The sequence below is a fragment of the Ceratina calcarata genome, unplaced genomic scaffold (assembly GCF_001652005.2).
Source record: "Ceratina calcarata isolate Rehan_Ccalc_2016 unplaced genomic scaffold, ASM165200v1 scaffold262, whole genome shotgun sequence".
NCBI classification, from domain to species: Eukaryota; Metazoa; Arthropoda; class Insecta; order Hymenoptera; family Apidae; genus Ceratina; species Ceratina calcarata.
This window is the reverse complement of record NW_017148331.1, coordinates 44,580-64,917: the sequence shown is the minus strand read 5'-3', so window position 1 is coordinate 64,917 and position 20,338 is coordinate 44,580. Positions and strand designations below refer to the sequence as shown.

The 20,338-nt window shown below is 38.6% G+C and overlaps 1 protein-coding gene across 1 annotated transcript in view; it reads right to left on the bottom strand.

The window, feature by feature from the left end:
• Positions 1–2,029: 2,029 nt before the first annotated feature.
• The window catches only part of barc (RRM1_TatSF1_like and RRM2_TatSF1_like domain-containing protein barc), a 47,759-nt gene continuing 29,450 nt past the window's right edge, over positions 2,030–20,338 (bottom strand). Inside the window, exons 4-7 of the mRNA XM_018021826.2 lie at positions 12,814–12,983; positions 5,760–5,946; positions 3,224–3,360; positions 2,030–2,742 (exon numbers count right to left, since the gene is read on the bottom strand). Coding sequence (XP_017877315.1) covers positions 2,448–2,742; positions 3,224–3,360; positions 5,760–5,946; positions 12,814–12,983 — 789 coding nt within the window. The 3' untranslated portion in view covers positions 2,030–2,447. The remainder of the gene's footprint in view (positions 2,743–3,223; positions 3,361–5,759; positions 5,947–12,813; positions 12,984–20,338) is intronic.

Sequence of the window (20,338 nt, the reverse complement as noted above, 5' to 3'; positions counted from 1 at the left end):
CGAATCTCGTCGCAGTCGCCGGCTAATCTCGCGTGTTAACGCGGCAGGTTCCTTGCAAAGCGACCCATAGGGCAAATCCAATAAACCCCGGACAAGTGTGACACGATGCGTAGACCTTTTTTTTTTCACGTTCGTACGTATCTCTCCGAGCCGACGATCAAACGTTTCCTCGCGGAACAGTCATACTGCACGTGGCCACTCGAACAATGCACCGCACCCCGCTGCTAATAGTCGGGCATTAAATTCGTCGGTGATATTGCCGAACGGGGTCGGGGTCCCCCATCGGATATCCCCTGAATAGGACGAGAGGTCTGAAATATGCTTCTTCGCGCGTCACTCAGGGGGATGATGCGTGCCCGCTGGCCGACGATAGACAATATTATCATCCCCAACCATGGGGTCCTATGGTTTTCCCAGCCGGCCTCTTTGAACAGGTCCTTCGGAAAAGAACTCGACGATGATTATCGGTGTGCAATGAACGTTGTAATAACTCGTAATTTAGGTTGTCAAGCATTCGTGGGGTAAGTTATTGGAAATGGTATTAAACTCGATTGAATGATTCGAGTGGCTTTTAACGGTTTGTAGTGCTTTTTTTATCGGCGCACGCTAAATGGATGAACAATTTTTTTAAACGGATGTATGGGATTAATTTCATTTAAATATTTCGTACACGAAACATTTCTGTGATTGAAAGATCAATGTTAGCACTTTCTGTACCGTGACCAAAATTCTATCGTCCAGCTGATCTTATTAATTGTCTAACTTCTCTTTAATACAGTAAAAAATATTGAAAGCAATTACAGTATTTAATTAGCGTTTCAGTCGTGTTCAACCGGAGGTAAAATAATGCAATTTAAACGAGTTCTTATTCTGGGCTGTGAGGTATATAAAAGCTTGAAGCAGTTTTTGTTAACCGTCCATTGAGGTATCTGCTACGATGTAACTATCGGGTCGGATCATTACGAATTCGACGCACGAACGCGGCATGATTATGCCGCGGGGATTATATTTCAAATGCACTTATGCAGCCATTGTGTTAAATATGGATCTTTGAAGTGGTTGCCGCATACCCGTTGTGCAATCCTCGCCGATGTGGAAACCGTTGCACTTCTGTCACTTGCAGTGCAAATAGCGCGTTCTATTAGTCAGTAGCAATTCATTATTTGAGAAACAATCGGTTTTGCAATACAGGGGCAATTAACGCGGGTCTAAATTTAGAATATCCTGTCATACGATAAATTGCTTTGACAATTTATGTCAACAGGAGGCAGTTACATACGTGTAATAAATAACACATATTTTCTAAATAGTTGTTTTTGTTCTAATTCTTGTTAATGTATTTCTGTAATAAAATTTTACGATTCTCTTTTAATTCTTTGTCCAACTGCTTTTCTATTCCTTTCCTCTTATCTCCATTCGAATAATTTCGCAGAGCAAATTGAATTGGCAGAATGAGGATTTAAAAGAAACTAGTTGTAAATAAAAATTGCCTCTATGGATCATACAGGTAATTCGATAGAAACAATGGGTCATTATTAAATAGATTAAGTTGGTCGGCAGGACCGAGAACGAAGCTGCAAGAATGGATCTGCGTGACATTCAGAGCGGACGAGGACAAAGCGTTGGAACGAGGGTAAGAACGAAGCAAGAAGTAGGCGAAAGAGAGACGGCAGATCTCTTGGAATCCCCTAATTTGCTATTTCAGCATTCCGACCGATCCCGCGTGTTCAACTGGATTCGTGGGACCACGCTCGTGAGAGGCTGTTGCCGATCTATCAAAAAACGCGATTCCGTCGGCTCTTCTTCTGTCGCCGAACCGCGAAACCACGGCGAGATCAGGCTCGCGCTCGTCGATGGGAACCGACTGGGTTCGAATCTATCATGGAAACCCTTCAAACGGATGGAATTTCTCGTTGACGTCGCGTTTGGAGACCGCCGCGAGTCACGAGCTGTGATCTCCCTGAAGCCGAGATTAGAGTTACAGGGAATGAAAATGAAAGGCGATCGAGTGATAGAATAGCGCTAGAAATTCGTCATATTTTTTATTTCTTAATACAAAATATAATTTTCTATAAACTGCTGTCTTTTATAGTTCAGATAACAAGCCTTAAATAATCGTAGAATGTATCTGAAGCAAAGTTAAGCTTCAGCTAACTGTGGTAACATAAGATGGCACAGACGGGTAATCAATGAATAAAGATGTTACACAGAAAATTAGTCTCATTTATTTCATCTCATCTGTTTGTGAGTAACGGCGGAACTAATACAGAAGTACTTGGGTCTTCAACAATGAGAATTACAAGCCGCCTTGTAATCTACAAATAAAGTTCTCGCTAATCCTGATCGTCAATGTTACTCTTATTTCCGTTTCAGAGATTTGTCTCTTTTCATGCTTATAGCGCGAGAAATTCTTCGCCACTGGTATTTCTGTTATTTCATTCGTTATTTCAAAGCGCCTTCTCTTTATCTACGGAATCCGACGACGAATCCGTACCATCCGCGGCTTCTGCTTTTGCATTTTCCATATTGTTCGTCGATCCCGACGTTTTCGGTATCTTAGCTTCTTTTACTGTACCTTCGGCCGGTTCCGTTTTCCCTTTAGCCGCAATCCGTCTCTCTAATTTTTGTTCTTCCAGCTTTTTGTTCCTCACGGCTTCCTGCTTCTTTTCCTCTTCCTCATCTTCCAGGTACTTGTCCCATTTGGCAATTCTGGCCTCGATTTCCGCGTCGGTTTCCAAAACCCTATAGAAGAAAATAATTCGCTGTGCATCGAGTCATCACCGAAATGATCAGCAACTGGTAAGCTTCTTTGGAATCGCAATCTCTTTACATCCACAGTCCAAGCAAAATAATTAACTAAATTTCATCTAAGCATAACAATTATTTAACAAGAATTTGAAAAATCCAAAAAAATTGATATAATACTCGAAGCTATAATAAATCATCAAACAATAAAAATATATTTCTATAATGTTCCAAGATTAAAGAATTAAACATGAAATCAATCAAGTGGTCCAATCAAATTATTAAATTAAAAATCCAAATATCGAATGCATAAGGATTCCTATATTTTCTACAGAGTTCATGCCGATAAGCCAGAGCGAAGCGACCGAGGAATGGTTCTACCAGGAAGAGAGCGGATCGCTCGATGGATGGTTAACTATCGGCTAAGCCTGGGTCGGTAAAACCGGCAACGGAGAGGAAACGCGACGGGTAAGCTTACTTGTATTTCGTCTTGCCGTCCCATATTTCAGCCGATATTTTCCTCTGGCTGAACCAGCGACCGTTCAATAATTGAATACAAGCTTGTGCCTCGGCTGGTTCACGGAATGTTACTTGTGCAACACCCTCAGGATGTCTCTGCAAGAATAGAACCACAACCCAAATCTAAGATGTACCATCCACTGCAACTTTCGATTACCACTCATTCATTTCATTCGCGTGCCCTGCCTTTTGTATTTTGAACGAATTGTCTCTGAAATATTTGCCTCATCATATTTCCGTCGAATTTGCATTAAATAACTTCCTATTGTCATTCTCGTGTCACATCCAGTGATTCGCAATAAGATTACAAGCATGATTTGAATCAAGACTATTAGATACAGAAACAACATGCAATTACTATAGATATTTTAAATATGCAATGCTTATTCTTCAGTAATTCTTTGATTGCCACTTAGCTAATAATACAGAAAGTAGTACTTCTGGGCAGACATTTAAAGAAACTCTATTATTTCTTTCCTTTTGGCAATGCCTTTTTCATGATGGACTGCTTAAAAATTCTCGTACTTATATAAATTTGCAAAAACCAATTTTTACTTAACGGAGTATGAAAAATACAAACAAATGGTAATAATATGCGGCTGTGGGGTGAAACAAAAGAAGCAAGTTCATATCCTTCAAACATCTCGCAGACTCTACACGTCAGTGATTACGGGTTAAGGCTGGCGAGTCTGTCGACCCACAATTCTCCCCACAGTCCTTTCCTCGTCTCACACTAAAACCGCAATTTACGAGCCTTCGGTTTGAACATTAACTTCACTGCCTGACCCCGTGCGCGACATGAAACTCTTTATTCCTTCACACGTTACGCCTTGTTACATTAATCGGATGCCTCCTGTTCATTATTTTTTCCATTTGCACGATGAACGTACACAAGACTATTTATATTCATGAAATACAATCATGACAGATTGCGAAAATATGACATATTGTGAGGAAATTATTCTAAGGAAAAAGCTTATGCATATACATACGTACAGTGAGTACTTATGAATATTTAAACGGTACTTATGTTAGTTAAAAAACCAAAGAATTTTCAATACATTCGATCGAGAAGAACAAAAAGCTTAGCGGTATGCAGCACTAGAAGAATAATTATAAAACGAAGAAACATTGTACAAAAAATTCGTCATCAGTCACACGATTCTCATCGTAAAACCAAAAATTAAGCTTGAAGCAAACGGGAGTGAGAATGAAGGCAGCAAAAAGCCGAAGGGTGCTGGTCAGACAAAAAACGTGGGTAACCGGAAATTACGCCGAAACGATATTCTGGGAATGGCCATAAGTCAACGATCGCCATAAAACGCGCGGTTTGTTCGTGAATTCGACCCCTAAGAGGATCGATTTTCTGACCGACTTTTTACCAAGTTAGGCGAACTGCAATCAAGATCAATCCGGGAAATACAAAACGGTCAATATTGAGGATAGATTGATATTTCCTGTGGCACACGCCGCTTTTGATCTCGTTTCTCGCTGGATGTTAACCACGGGGCCCCGTGGTGGAGCACGGAATTCACGTTGACATTGAATGGATTCACGGTCGAGACGCGCCGACTGGGTGTGTCTCGTTGCGAATTTATGGGGTTAGGTCATCCCCTTTCGAAAGTTTATTTGCGTCGCCCGTGAAGGACCGACTTCTTTGTAATCGCCGTCGCCTCGTTCTCCGGCGCATCCCAGCCTGGCTTGTCTCGACCCATTGTGCCCGGGCCTTCCGTTGCCAAGATCGATCCCAACGATTGTCCCTGTCCGCTTCCTCGTTCGAAGTGAATTTATGGCGTGAAACTCGATTAAGTCCAGAAATATTGAAGCAATGGATTCACACCTCAGGCATCCTTTCCCTCAGGGATATTTGTTGAGAGACTTTAATATTGTATCTCGTGTGGTGTGCGATAGTATTTTAATTCGAGAGCTTCAGAGATGAAGACGGTGTGCAATGACGATTCAGAATGAAAGCGTATGACAGAATATGTATGTCGAATCTTGACGTTTATATTTGATTTTATTTGACGATTGACAACTTATTGTGTGCATAAGAGATGAAGAGAAAGTACGGTTAACGGGGATAACGGAGTCGCTTTCAAATCCGTCATGATTCACAGTAGCAACCGAATTATGTACAACAAACCACGCGCGTTAGTTTGAAATTTAAATGAAACACTGTAAACACTGGATATTCTTAAACGTTTAGGTATTACAGTCATTAATTAGAATAAAGTTTTCACTCGGCAAATACAACTACCTGGTTTTAATTAAAATTAATGACAGACTTACACATGTTAAATAAATGACAGCCTTAGAAATTGTAATTATAAAGGCATAAAGCAATATTGTAAAAAGTATTTTATTTATTTCATACGATTTAAATAAAGCATTTCGAAATATTCTAAACTCTATAAAATAATTTGTAATATTTTTTAATGAGCTTTATTTGTGTTTTTTTTTTTAATTACTAATTAAAATGTAAATGTTCTACTTACGTCATAAATAATAACCTTCCGAACGTCTCCGCATTTTAAACACTCGGACCTGATATCTTGTTGATATTCGAGCAACAACGAGACCTCTTTGTCAAAGTCCTCCGGGGAAAATAGATTCTTTATGATAACCACCTTTTCGTGTTTCAGCGGTTCTCCCAGTGGGCGTTCCGGCCTCCAATCAAACAATCTGCAACAGGCAATTAATACCATATATAGTATAAAAAATAATGTAACATAGTCCATAAACTTAAAAAAAAAGAACTTTTAAGATTACCTATTGTACATATGTGAATAGCTTACAGGGTCATTGGTATTGTTTCTATTATTCTCACGTAAAACCATTACCAGGATAAAATAAAAAAAATTCATGAAACAGCATGTAGATTACGCATTTGCATTTAAAATAAAGATATGAAGTTTCAAATAAACATTGCACGTGGACAAATGTGGTAACAATTGAAATGTGGAAACATAAAATACACAATAGGATGTAAAAATAGATATTCATGTACTTTTGTGTTTTACAAAAGAATCTGAACTCACAATTTTACCCTAAAAATAGACACAGAGTTTCTTGGAACATTATACATTAAGAGATAGGTTTTATATATTGCAGATATCATTTGAGTTCACAATTTAAAAATATTGTGATTTGAAACGAGAACTAAATGACATATTCCTGTTCGTAGGATAAAGAGAAACTCCTGTTGTAGATACACTGGATATAAAACGACAATGGATCAATTTCCTGTTCAGGTCTTGCATGATACGCACAGATCTTGCTTTATCCTCTCATAACTACACGGCTCAGAGTTTACCAGCCCGAGTAATGAACCGTAACGTTTTGCGGCTTCGTGTGTGGTAAACTCCCAACGAGTTCTGGTATTATGGGAAGTCTTAACACATTTGTTCGACATCGCATTCCGACCGAATCATTTAACCCTTCCTTTCAGTAATGGAAAATATTCAGTTCAACTTCGATCAAGTGACAAGTCTCAGATTATAATAGTTTGTACAGCCACATGACTATGCTATGAGTTTATATGTTATTACAGCCATTTTTTTTCAATGTGGATCAGTTATTGAAATGTTTCAGTATCAGAGAGTGTTACAGAGTGTACAGAAAGTTTTAGTGCAAATGTTATTCAAATATTTAATGCCTGACAACCTGCATTCTAAATCTGTCCTCGACCATTACTGTTTGAATTGCTGGCTTTCAGAAATAACTTGAAAATACTGTTTGTAACAATTTTATGGAATGCAACATTCGTTTACGAAATATGAGACCGACGTGTTAGACATCGTTTCGAAGCTTAACATTTAAAATTACAGTAACATTTCCGTTGGATATATAAATCCTGTGACAACAGTTTAAAAAGTTTTGTAAATCACTTAGCAGTTTCTCGACAATGCTTCAGAGAACTCATTGAAAATTTTTCTGCTCAAGGAAACTTCAACTGCGTGACACACTTCGCAACACTGTCACAATCATTTGCACGGTGAGTAAGAGCGGAAAATGGAAGTCAAACGTGATATGCAGTATCTATTATAATATGTATAAATCATTTCTCTGATAGATTGCATACAACTTTAGCCAATTAATATAATTATATCTGTCCGCGTAATTACAAATTACGCGTATGAACATACATATATGTATATTACCTATTCATTGAGTTACGACATTTGACCACAATTAGTTAGGGTTGGCCCTCACTCCCGTGCTCAATTAACCTAATTTCCGTTTAGTTTAAATCAGATAAAATTAATTGAAACGGTGCGCTATTGCCGCCGAAAGGCCTCCTCAGAACGTCATTAACAATCACGCGTCACACCTAATTAAACAAGTGTGAAACGTACAATCATGTCGATAGTAAAAACTAGCCGCTTGCATAAAATCAAGAGCCGGCCGAGGGAACGTATTAGCCCGGGCTGTCTCCGGGGTTTATTGAACCAGTAAAGCGCGTGCAGCCAAGTCAGTCACTAAATATGATAACTCTTGCGCTGTGTAAAATCACGTTGATAAATGAACATGCGTGGAATACCATGCGGCCGTGTATTTTACTAGGTGCGCGTAATAAATCTCTGCTACTGGAAGGACATTCTTCGAATAGATTTACAGCATTCGTCTGACGAGTCATTTCCCTCGTATTTCCATTTTTTTTTTCTCCTCTTTAGTCAGTAATTGGAAACGATATTCATGGAAAAATTATTCATTCGTATATGGATTCGAATTTTTACGTATTACTTTCGTCGTGGATTGATGCCTATCGATGACCCAAATGACGCAAAGCCACTGTGTGACAGTCATCGATGATCCCACCGAGCGTTAAGCAATCTTAATATAGTTTCACGTAACGGTTTATGTAATGAATGAATCATCCACGTATACACACACGGAGTTCTTTTACATATATGTATAAATTGAGAGCAGAGTCTTTTTATGGAAACAATTTTATCTTGATGAAAGCGCGCTTATAAATTTATTTTCAGTTATAAAAGCTAGTTACTGTGATTAATTTATTGCTTCGGACAAATGTTTACGATCACGATACGTTGCCTAAAATATGCGCCATCACGCTAATTTGCGAATGATGTCATTGCGGAATTTCGATTGCCTCGTCACGCATGCCCGCTATTCATACCATTGTTCCTGTCGCTTATTAAATTTATTAAACGCTTTATGCAAATGTCTAATGACACATAAGCTATTTTAGATTGTATTAGAAATCGATAATGAGAATTTGTCAAATATTTAATCTACCAAAAAATTAAATCTGTTTAGCAAACAATTTTCGATTAATTTGTCCTCGTCACTTTTATTTAATGAAAGTGCTTATTCATTTTGTCTAATAAAATATAAGCCATTTTAGATTGCATTAGAAATCCATAATGAGAATTTGTCGAATGTTTATTGTGCTAAAAAATTTAATATCTTTAGTAAACAATTTTCGATTAATTTGGCCTTGTCATTTTTGTCTTTGTGCTTTCTATTAAAACTTCAGTACCAGTCGTATTGAACCAGTATTGTTTGTCAAAACTTTGACGTCAATGTTTCAGAGAGCTACTCAAAATCAATCGCCGAAATTAAAAGAGAGCTACTCAAAATCAATTCCCGGATGAAATTCTTCACGATTTCACAATTATTTTGATTATAGAAANACAGTTCTTAAATCATTATTATTGATCATTCTTCACATTATAAAATTCAATTGATTTCCCTTATTACTATCCTAAAACTTAAATGATTACATTGAAAGAAAAGCAAAGCAATTTGAAACTAGGAATAAGAAATCTCGTAAACCAAAGTAAATCGGAGTACGTTCTGTATTATTAGACCCGTGAAATATGCAATATCAAGAAATCAGGAAATTCTCCAGATCGAAAGAGTGAAGGCGCGTGAAGACTGAAAACGTGGGAATCGTTACAGGAGCCAAGCGAGTCGATCGATATTCAAATCAAAGGAGAAAATCGCTCGAATAGGAAAACTAGATGGCTAGCAAGACTCGTGAACTCGGAAGGACCGTTAGAACCCAGATTTCCAGTAAAGAACAGTAGCGTAGGGCCCGCGTGAGGTATGTATTCGTACGCAAATAACTGGTTTTCACGAAGTTCAGGCCGTCGAACTGCAAGTGCTCTCGTCCTTAGGGGGATAACCGTGCGCACCAATGAAGATAGCAAACGACTGTGCTAGCTGATGATTACGAACTTCTGGTGCGGATAAAGGATCACCGTACTTGTAACTACGATTTCACAGCCGATACGTCTTGGCTCAGTCGCCAAATGGATAAAATCGAATTTGTACCAGCAGAGGATGAAACAGCAAACGCATGGAGGAAAGTAAATTTGGAGAATTATACTCGATTCTAGAAATATGATGAAATTTAAACTGGCATATAAAATAGAATTCAAAGATAGAAGAATTTATTAATATTATATTACTATTGAACTGTAGAAGGAATGTAAATAATATTACAAAAACTCAGCAGATGCCTTCATAATAATTATTAGGTCAGAGGGCATGAAAAATAATGAATTTCATGATTTATGGTGTTCTCTGCGTGGCTCCGGGAAATGAAGGAAGGAAAAAGAATATACTTCAAGCAAATTTAAACCTTGTTCCGTACCCAGAAAGTGAATCCATGATTCATGATACGTCCGTGGTTGCAGAAATAGGGGGAATGTAAAAACGAGTAGAAAGAACAAGAAAAGGGAACACACAGTTCGGGTGAATTTAGAACTTACCCAGAATTTAGAACTAACCGCGGAGGACGGCTGTATTTTACGAGTTCTCACGGAAATGATAAAAAAGAAATTGGTAAACCGGGCAAAATATAAAAACTCGAAGCACATTCCATTTCACCTTTTCACAAATCGCGCTTTTTATAATTTCATCGATTCATGATTTCGGAGAAACACTGTTAAAATATTTTATCTTCCAGCATCATAAATCTCCGACTGCTTACGTTGCAGTCCCTGAACAGCTTTTAAATATTGTGTAGTCGGAAGGCGTTCACAGTGGAAAATAACGCGAAAGCGTTCGTGTATCGACCAGAAAAACTACCGAGAGGAGATAATGGGAGCGATGCCAACGTTTCTCCGCGTCTACTACAGATACGTTAATGGAGTATTTGTCGAAACAGGAAACGTAACGAAACCTGGATATGCGAGTAAGTGGGTTTAGATTAGAACAGACTGTGAAAGCCAGTGCTTGATAACAATTGGAATATGTTTAATTAGTTGATGAATTATTTCAATGAGTGAATTTTGTAAATTTTGTATTTATTTGTCGTGAAGTTTTTGCTTCGATAAAGAAGGGCTTCCAGGAAATATGTACACAATTTCTATTCCTATACGTATTTACAACAACGTACCGGTTTTAATACACCCGATAGCAAAATTTCGATATTGCGAAAACAAAAAAGTAACCGAAAAAACACAATCCTCGTATTTTCCATTGCTTGTTTCATAGTTCGAAACCACGTCGGTCTCGTTTGATTTTCAACGGGTTCAAAGCTGTTACAAATTCCTGTTGTTTTCACATCAGGTCAAGCTCCTATAGATTCACATAAAAAACGAATAAATCGTATACGTGAACGTCTTATCCATTATAAAAATCAAAACAACTTTATACCATTTAAATACAAGTTTTCATGTCCAATTTGCTTAATATTTTCGCTAACATCTAATCTTTCACAAAAAATAAAAGGGATCTCCTACGGAAAGAAACGATAGCGTGCTGTATCCTGAGAAAAATTTGAAAAACATGGGTGTCTCGTAAAAGAAGACTAGCAAGTAACTTCCAACGTGAGCAGTCGAAAGATCGCTATCGATCGTCAGAAGGGAAGAGAGAAAAATATAAGTTGGCTTGTGCATCGCGAGCCAGCATCGCATATGTCTGAACCCCGATGGGGTTCTTTTTGCTCCTCTTCCCGTACCGTCCCGGAGGAGAAGAGGAAAGTGGACGCGTGTAAGAAAGTGCAGAGCGGTCTGATGCGGCGAGGCGCACGCGGGCCCGTAATGTCCTGACGTGAGTAATCGAGTCGCGCAGCTGCTTTTACCGGAATCCGCCAACGCCAAGCAGTCTGGCCGCATCTCTGACTGAGCGAGTAGAGCTCGGGTCCCGGAGTCTTTCGTGGCATCCGGTTTGTGGTGCACAAGCATCTTTCACGATGGCCACGCTGCGGACCGTTCAATTTCGTAACGAACAAGAAGGAACGATGGGAGGCAAGCGGGGTAAGGGAACGGCGAATGATTTCATCCGCTTTGAACGTTTCGCTTCTCCTATTTCTGTTTCTATACCGAGCCGCACAAAATGAGATCGAGGAAACCGAATGGAATTTTAACCGGCTTTAATCAGAATTTTGCTCGCACATGGCAGGAGGTATGATAATTGAATATCAATCTTTTTATTTCGATTTCAACTCCTCTAATCTGGATCTGATGCACAACGACAAAAGGACGCGGATTATTTTTAATATTCATCATCTTTCTCCTACGATTCCTTCGCACAGGATTACCACACAATAGTTAGATTTCATAATATCCGACGTGCATATCGTAATTTAATATTTGCAAGGCTTCCAAGAACTCGGGATTAGTATGAATTCCCGACTGCGCGCATTGCAGATGATATAAAAAATTCTGAACTCTGTACCAAACATTCGTGTCTCTGTAGGAACTTACGGAGCCGAGTATCGACCGTTTCGAATTCGTGAACAGGATCGACTATGGAGCTCACGGGACCAAGGGGTATCGACATGCCGGAATTCGTGAATACAGTTGATTATCGGTCACGGGGGATCCTGCATCGAAAACGAACGGTTTCGGGAGACCAGGTGTATTTGAAAATCTAATATTAACAACCTCTGCGTCCGTGCATCTTAATATTAGCAATCTTGAATTCTATTAATCTCATAAAATAATGAAATAAAAAAAGGGACACGAACTAGTACTTCAAATTAAATACTAGAAAACGCCATTTATTCTGTATTATAAATGCGCGATAACTCAGGCAAAGTGAGTGTGGAAATTAGGTATACTATATAACTTCATTTCTCGAAAGTAACGTGTGATTCATATTCTTGAACGGTAACTAACGCGAGTGAATGAATGGACGAGCTTGAGATGAAAGAAAGGCCGGAGATGCTTCAAGACGCGATTTTACAGACCTGCCAAGAGTGAGAATTCGCTCTGGTCGCGGATTATTCATGGATTTTAAAGATGGAAAAACTGACGCCATTCTTTATTCAAGCTACGGTGTACTAGAGACAGTAAAACCAATTCTATTTTTCCCAGTTCTTATAAGAAAACGTATAAAAATCTCTAATAAAATCGAAAGCAGTACATAGATAATATCAAATAAAAAAGTATGTAGCTGCAAAAGATTGGCAGAAATACAGTTCTTTAAAACTTGTATAATAAAAAATTTCTCGTATGAAGCAAAATGTTCATCGAGCTGTTCTTTTCCAAGAAAATAATTCAACAGAGAATCAGTTCACATGATACAAGAAAAATAATATGAAATAATGAAAATAATTATACACTGGCTTACTTGTCATGTATCTTTTTCTGACGATCCTTATCCTTCTTTTTCCGCTTCGGTTTCAAGGCTGGATCGTATGCGTTTCCCTTCATTTGGAACTTTGCCCTCTGAACAGACAACGTTTTGCCCCTGATTTGCGAGTTATCTAACAGCTTTAACGCCAAATCCACCGATTCCACCTGAAAAAAAAAACAAAGCGAAGATTTAATTAAAAATAAAAAATAAGTCTATGTGAAAAATGTGATTAATTAGGGTAATTAATTTATCTTTCATTTAAGAAACTACACATTCATATTACATCTCTCTAACACTGAAATATATCGTGTTCTATGAAAATAATTTTTTCAACGCAGCTTGAGAACTCATGGTAATCGAGTACGACGAAAACGCGTGAGCTCGCTCCGCCACCAATTTACACTCGACGATATCAATTAATTCGTCCTCGTCACGTACAAATAAATCGACGTCGACTTTCAGACGGCTGCGATGATTTATGGAATCAGGGCATCGAGGATAGTGGACGCTGTTTTTTCATCTGCCACGTACCGCGGATAATTAACGGCTAATGGAAAAAAGTAGCCGCGATTCATACACATTCCGGCGAACGGTCCCTGCAATACTCCGCGAGTCATTCGTATGCATTGATAAAAAAGAGAATTTTGTTATATTCAATTTTAAGCCTGAATAAAGTAAAATTCTTTAACTGTTTCAAGCCCGATCTTTTAATATAAAATTTAAAAAATGAAAATTTTAAAGAAAATCATAAACACTATCGTGGATTAAATAAAATTATTTCATTAATATCTGACGTTTCCTCTGGTGTTATACAAGAGGAACAGAGAACAAAAATCATGCGTAAGAACTCTAATTCCACTTAATAAGACAAAGTCTCTCGCCTGCTCGGGATATCACGGTTAATTATTCGGTTAAACCAGATCGCCTCGTCCACAAGAAATTGTACCTATGGCTCCAGTAATTGGCCGTAATAGCGAGGAGAGCCGCCGCGCATTACCATGGACGTCACTCGCTGCATGCAAGAATATCTAGCTAGATACCTACTGAAAATAGCAAATACCGTTCCGTATCGCGGGATAGCTAGAACCGGTAGTTTCTTTGTCAGATTTATTTTCAAACTACGCACCGGTTCTAGTCTCGCGAGCGTCGGGACGCTTTTAACCGTGATTTCATATCGCATACGGGATACATGGTGACTCCAGCAAACAGACCATCGTGTCACGTTCCGCGAACGACGTACAGTTTCGCCTAAGACCCGTATTAACATGCTGCGTTCCGCTGCATACGCGAGATGCCGCGAATAAATTGGCCTCCACGTTGACGAAACAAATAGAGGAGACACCCAAGTGATAATTGAAGAATACTCCTTATTTTAAATTCTCTGTAATATCTCGCGACTAACAAGTGGCATCCTCCTACGCTATCCTGTATCCTACAATAATCCATCCACGTCTGCGTCTGTGACATTTAGTACTGACTAACTGCTTCGTTTGTATCTGATATTTTATTCATTATTCGATACGGTTATCTGTCTTCTAAAAGCTGCACGAGTGCCTTTGAAAACTCGTCTCGCAGAGGAATCGATGGCTCGTTTTCATTTTATTCAATTCGATTGAGATCTATCAATGCCTTATAACTTTACATAACGTTTGCCTGAATAGGAACGGGTATATACAATCTCCAGTATGTTGAGAAACGCGGACTTTAAATTCTTCATAGTTTTCATAAAATCATTACAATACTGGATATTCAACGAACCCGAAACTCACGGGTGAGACGACTTGTACTGAATAAAACCTAAGTACAAGTGTTTTACTGCCCGTGAAGGAGGACTCATTCAGAAGGAAACCATGGTCAAGATGATTGTAAAGAAAGAACGTCGACTGACTTCTAACACGTATCCCATTTTCCCGTGCGTGCTTACGACGTGTACCGACAAACAACTGAACTTTCACAATTGACGAGCCACCGGGCTGTTCAGGTACAGTTTCTCGGAATCTCGTCGAGTCACGATTTCCATGCTTTTTTGGCGAGTCTGTGTTCATCGCGGAAAGAGTCATACGTACGACGTGCCGCGAATGAGAAACGGATAACGCAAGCTGGCTAATAAACCGGCACGCAACAAACCAGCCGCACGAGACTCGATCGTTGATAAGCATCGTTTTGCAGGAAAATGATATTTATGCAGAGTCAACGATACGACCCAATTAAAGAAATTGAAATGCTGTATCTATGCTAATTTATCTCAACCTGTACCACGTGATAATTTGCTGAAACGATTTCTGCAGGATTTACTCGTTTCTTAATCACAGTTTAATGCTAGCTTTGATTCGCATCAGATACTTTATGCAATTATTAGAAATTTCAATGTGCAGAAGTGATAAATGCTGCATGTAATGTATAAAACAATTCAGAATATAAAACTGAATGGATATTTCAATTTTTAAATGATCAAAAAAATGTTTATGTAAAATCTTTTGAATTAATAAATATTTTATTCTCCATGACGATCTACAATTTAGATATTAGAGACCAGAACTAATTGATAGCAAGATGTCTTAAATGACTCGATTTAGGTGACTGTCCCCAACCGAAAAGTAATTTCATCAAGAGACTAAATATGTAGATCTAGTGGCGCCAAGTTAAGCGATGATGTAACGTTACGACACGAGTCTTGTAACAATGACCTAAAAAGTATTCTAGGGAATTATTCATTAAGTACTTTATAAGGTCAAAATATATTTCCCTTTTCTATTTTCTAATACAATACTGAATGGCTGAGTGAATATCTATAGTAATAAATTAACATTTAAATTAGAAAGGAATTTGCGATCGTTAAAATGAACACGACAGGCGTAATTGAAGTATTATTTTCTAGCGACCTTCGATGTCTCGGAAACAACGCGTGGAATGTGCTTTCAAATCGTGCATAAGTAACATTATTGGCCAACTGATTGTTCATTGATTCCGATCATGTAACGCAGATAAGAGGATGAGAATAACATCGATAGCATTCATGTAGATCACTATATGTATAAGTACGAATGATGTTAAACATAGCAACGTCATTACGTTAACTTTGAATAGGAAATTAGTTTAACAATAGTTATGAGATAATTACGTATAAAGAAACCTTTAAAAAAAAACCACAAATCTCTATCTCTTCGATAATAAAAGAAAATTTAAGGNGAATATTTCCTTCTATACTTTCTAGCACGTAGCTATTTATTATTAGCATTATTCTTCCGACGTCTGATTTCTTTTTAATTATAGGAAATGCGTTTTTCTAAGGTACATAAACTTTTAGGATTGACTGTATAGCCAATACATCCTTAAATAATAGCAGATATTGTAACACAAATCGATATAAATCGTTTTATATCGCCTCAAGCCTTTATCTATTATTTCTTGGAAATAACATTCTGACGAACCAAAAGGATTGATTCATCGGTACGTATAAAAACCAGAAGCTGCTCTATCATCCGACTGTGACAAACAGGAATCCGAACCGCGGTTATGGATCAACGAGACGATGAATCCCTACCCACCCACGCGATTGCGCACAGCCACAGGGAATATAATATCGGCGTGTCGACAGGGAAAAATCGCTGAATGAACCCACGCGCATTCACCCAGGATGCGCCTGTAACGTTTCTTCTGTTTCTCGCCTGTGCACGACGGGGTCTTTCGTTTTCACTTGGCAATAAGCGAACGTGAACCACAGCGTATGGCTCGCCGCCCACAGGACACGAACGGTCGTTTTATCGGCCCGTGGTTACAGCTGAGGCGTTAAAGTGGCAGCTACGGGACTATTTTTAGGATTCCAACAGGGTTGACATGACCAAAGAGGGAACGTTGCGCGCGGAGGTTGAACGCGACCCTGAAGCTCCCTGTACTCGACGGAGAGCCCCGAGTTCATGGACATAGGTGTGTGCATTTAACTATCGAGTGGTCTGAAGGTTGCCATTCAATGGTGTCGACCGTAGCTGCCAGCAATTTGATTTATGCAAGTGTTTATTCTCTCCGCTGACTGCCACGTATTTTTAGTCACAATTTCGTCCAACGTTACGTTAGAATAGAAGTTGTTGTGCTACACTAACGAAACCTGGTCCCAAATTCAATCGGGATAAATCTACCTCTTACCGTGCTCGTTCGTCAAATTGTTTTGTATGCAAATCAGGAGAAACGTATTTATGCCTGAGTTATATAAGTTAACATCCCGGTCATAGTATTGTTACATACGACTTTTTACTTCTGTCAGAGGATATATTGAGAAGAATGGACGTCACGAAAAATCGACCGAAGTCTTTCGGAAACGATGAAGTTACGAGAAAAGAGCCACGTGGGTGGCTTGTGAGTCACTGGAAACGACTATTACTTCTTCCTCGGTCGTTTGATTTATTACCGTTGAAACGAAAGCGATTTGTTCTTACATCTCTAAACGGACAGCGTGAATTGATACACGGATATTTAGTGCCCATTGCTCGACGAGTACAGGCAATTAAAGTATTAGAAAATTTATTCAGATGTACTTATTAAATGATATTAAACTGTGAAATTACAATTCTGATTGCAATCTTCTGATACTCAAGTAATAACAATTATACAATTTGTGTGACACGCAAGTTTACACATGACGAGTGATGCAAAATGTAAATGGTAAACGTGAATGATTTTAGATTCAAATGACGTACCAGCTCACGAGTAACGTTTATACGTCGTTGTGATATTTGCGAAATGCTCGCGTCTACTGTCGAATCAATATCTCGCGAACGTCGTTTCTTTGGACAGTATATTATCAAAAATTCTATACGCGTTCGCACTCCGTCATCGTCGAACGATACCAAATACACAATTCCGTTCGTTTCGAACAGAATCGCAAAAATAAGAGAGGAAAATCGTATAATTCGCGTGAAAGAGAACGTTTACGACGCGTCTGTTACGATTTACGATCGTGGAAACTGCTGATTAGCCGGCAAAAGAATTACGCCCGACAAGAAAGTATTTTCGAAAATAAATATTTGCCCCGGCTGCGCTGTACTGTCTGCAGCTCGACAAACTTTTCCACGTTTGTTTGCGAACAGCTCCCATAGCGAACTTTCAGATTCCCCTATGTAGTTCTTGAACTTCTCTACTTTTCATTTACCGGGAACGGGCGCTCTCGGCGAGCTACCAATACTTACATGAAAGGTTTGTCACTTGAATACCAGCAAGCGTTAACCAATTTATTTTCTGCCCGTCGTTTCGACGATGAAGAACTTTTAGAACGTTTAATATAATTCCAGACGTGATGAAAGCTCCGAAGCTCTATTATTAGAATTTAGAGATTTTAAAAAGAATCAAGATTCAAAAATCAGGTTCCAAGAAACGGCACCTATAAACAATTCTTACAGAACGTTAAACGAGCAACAATTACCTTGCATATGATCATAAGAACGTCATAAACGAGGCATTTCATGTTCATTGGTCATGTAAGATTAGTTTGGAGTATGACGCGTGGATGTAGCAATGCACCGTCGACAATAATCGTGTGATCGATCATTTTAAAAGATAGAAAGGAGAGGCGAGGACGTCGCGACGTTTCTTTTCGTCTAGTCAAGTATTGAACAAATGTTTTGTGACTTTCTACAAATTTACTATTTCGCAACCGTTGTGTCGACTGACTGATTGTCTCTTTTGTCGTGATGACGCTCGTCAAACAGCAAGTTTTCGCAATTACGCAAATGACGACAACACGGCAATTCGCGGGGCAGAACAATTGACCTGAGAACGTCATACATGAAAAGGGAGCATCGGGAACGCCCCGCCGGGTACAGATTTTAACGAACCGTGCAACGTGGATTTCACTGGCGTTCGGCACGAGTAACGAAACACCGCCGAAATAGTAGATATTAATCGGGGTAAAAATAACAGAATTCACATTCGAATTATCAAACATTAAAATAATTCAAGTTCTGATAATACAATAAAGAAGAAAAATGATTATGTTCTCACGAAAGGTATGAATAATAAAATTTACGCGAGCTAAAAATTTTCTTATTTCTTTTTTCTTGCTAGTACTTCGTAAACCTATTCTCTCTCAAATACATCCGTTCAAGCTCAAAAGACTTTCGTATAATTTAAAAAAGTTCAATCTACTCTGCGTGTTCGTGACAAGTTAATTAATAATTTTAAAGATTTAAATATTCTTGGATGTTTAATCAAAGCGGATTTAAATTACTCTGTTCTATAATAGAATTATTTTAACCTTTTACCAAATTCGTGTTTATTTTTACAAGTTCTCAAAAGAGCTCTCGATTCGTGCGATGCATAATGCTAATTCTTGTGATCAATTGATGATGCAGATTAAATGAATCTCGATGGCGTCGAGCTTTCGAAAGCATCAAACATTCACATGCTTCAGTTATTCACGCGGTTCCTAAAAAATGAATCGGATGTAAAGCTTCGGTAAACTGTTAACGCGATTGAATTGTGTTCTGGCCGTGTTGACCAAATAAATCAATGCGGGGCAGAGCGAGTCGGGTGTTTCCCACAGCAAATTGAGAAAAGTAGGAACGCGCTGACGCATATCGGTTTCCATCTACACCATTTAAATATTTATACCAGCCATTGAATCCTGTCCAGAGCAATATATCGATTTGATCATAAATTAAACCGCCGACTACCCCAGTGAACTCGCTATATTATCTGAAACCAAGTTATATATTACACATATATCTCGCACCTGACGGGCCAATAGACGTAGGCTCTATTCGTTATCAAATGGTTTACACAGTCTACAAATTTCGACTTGTATAGAGAAACATTGACATCAAAAATTGAAATCAAAACGACTGCTCGCCAGATATGAAATACAAAAGCTGATTCATGTTTAACAGCTTATAATTTAATATAAAACTAATACAAATATCCGATTCCGATCAGAATCGTGAAATATGAACGGCAAACATGACACAAAAAAATTGGATTTAAATATAAAACTAGACAATATTTTTCGTTGTTCGTTTCGTGGATTCATAAAACGTTTGCGAATTGATACGTATCCGTCGATCCGCCATTTAATCGTCATTACTCAGCCACGGATCAGAGCTCGACGTTTATAGGTTAACGATCGGCCAGCAGATGCCAGACTATCGACCCCCCGATACTATTTTTATTTGTTATCATAAACATCGAAAACCTGCGCGGAGCTCGCCTGAACAGTTGACCCGTTTTTATAGCTAGACGCACGTTCGAGCGAAACTGGGCTAGCGTTGCTGGAAGCAGCAATATTTCCGGGAAAGCTGCACCGGTTCTCGATGTGGCTAATGATGAAAATAAGTAATAAACTCTTGATCCGAGCGAAAGAACGTGGCGCGGCAAGAAAACAATGAATATCCGCTGGATACAGTTTTCTATCGTAAACTAGCAGAAGTGCTAACGGAAAACGTTAGAGAGTTCAATTAAGCTTGTATAAACCCTTACATAAAAACAATGACACAGCAGTGAAATTTTAACAGTTGCTAGATATTACATTAAT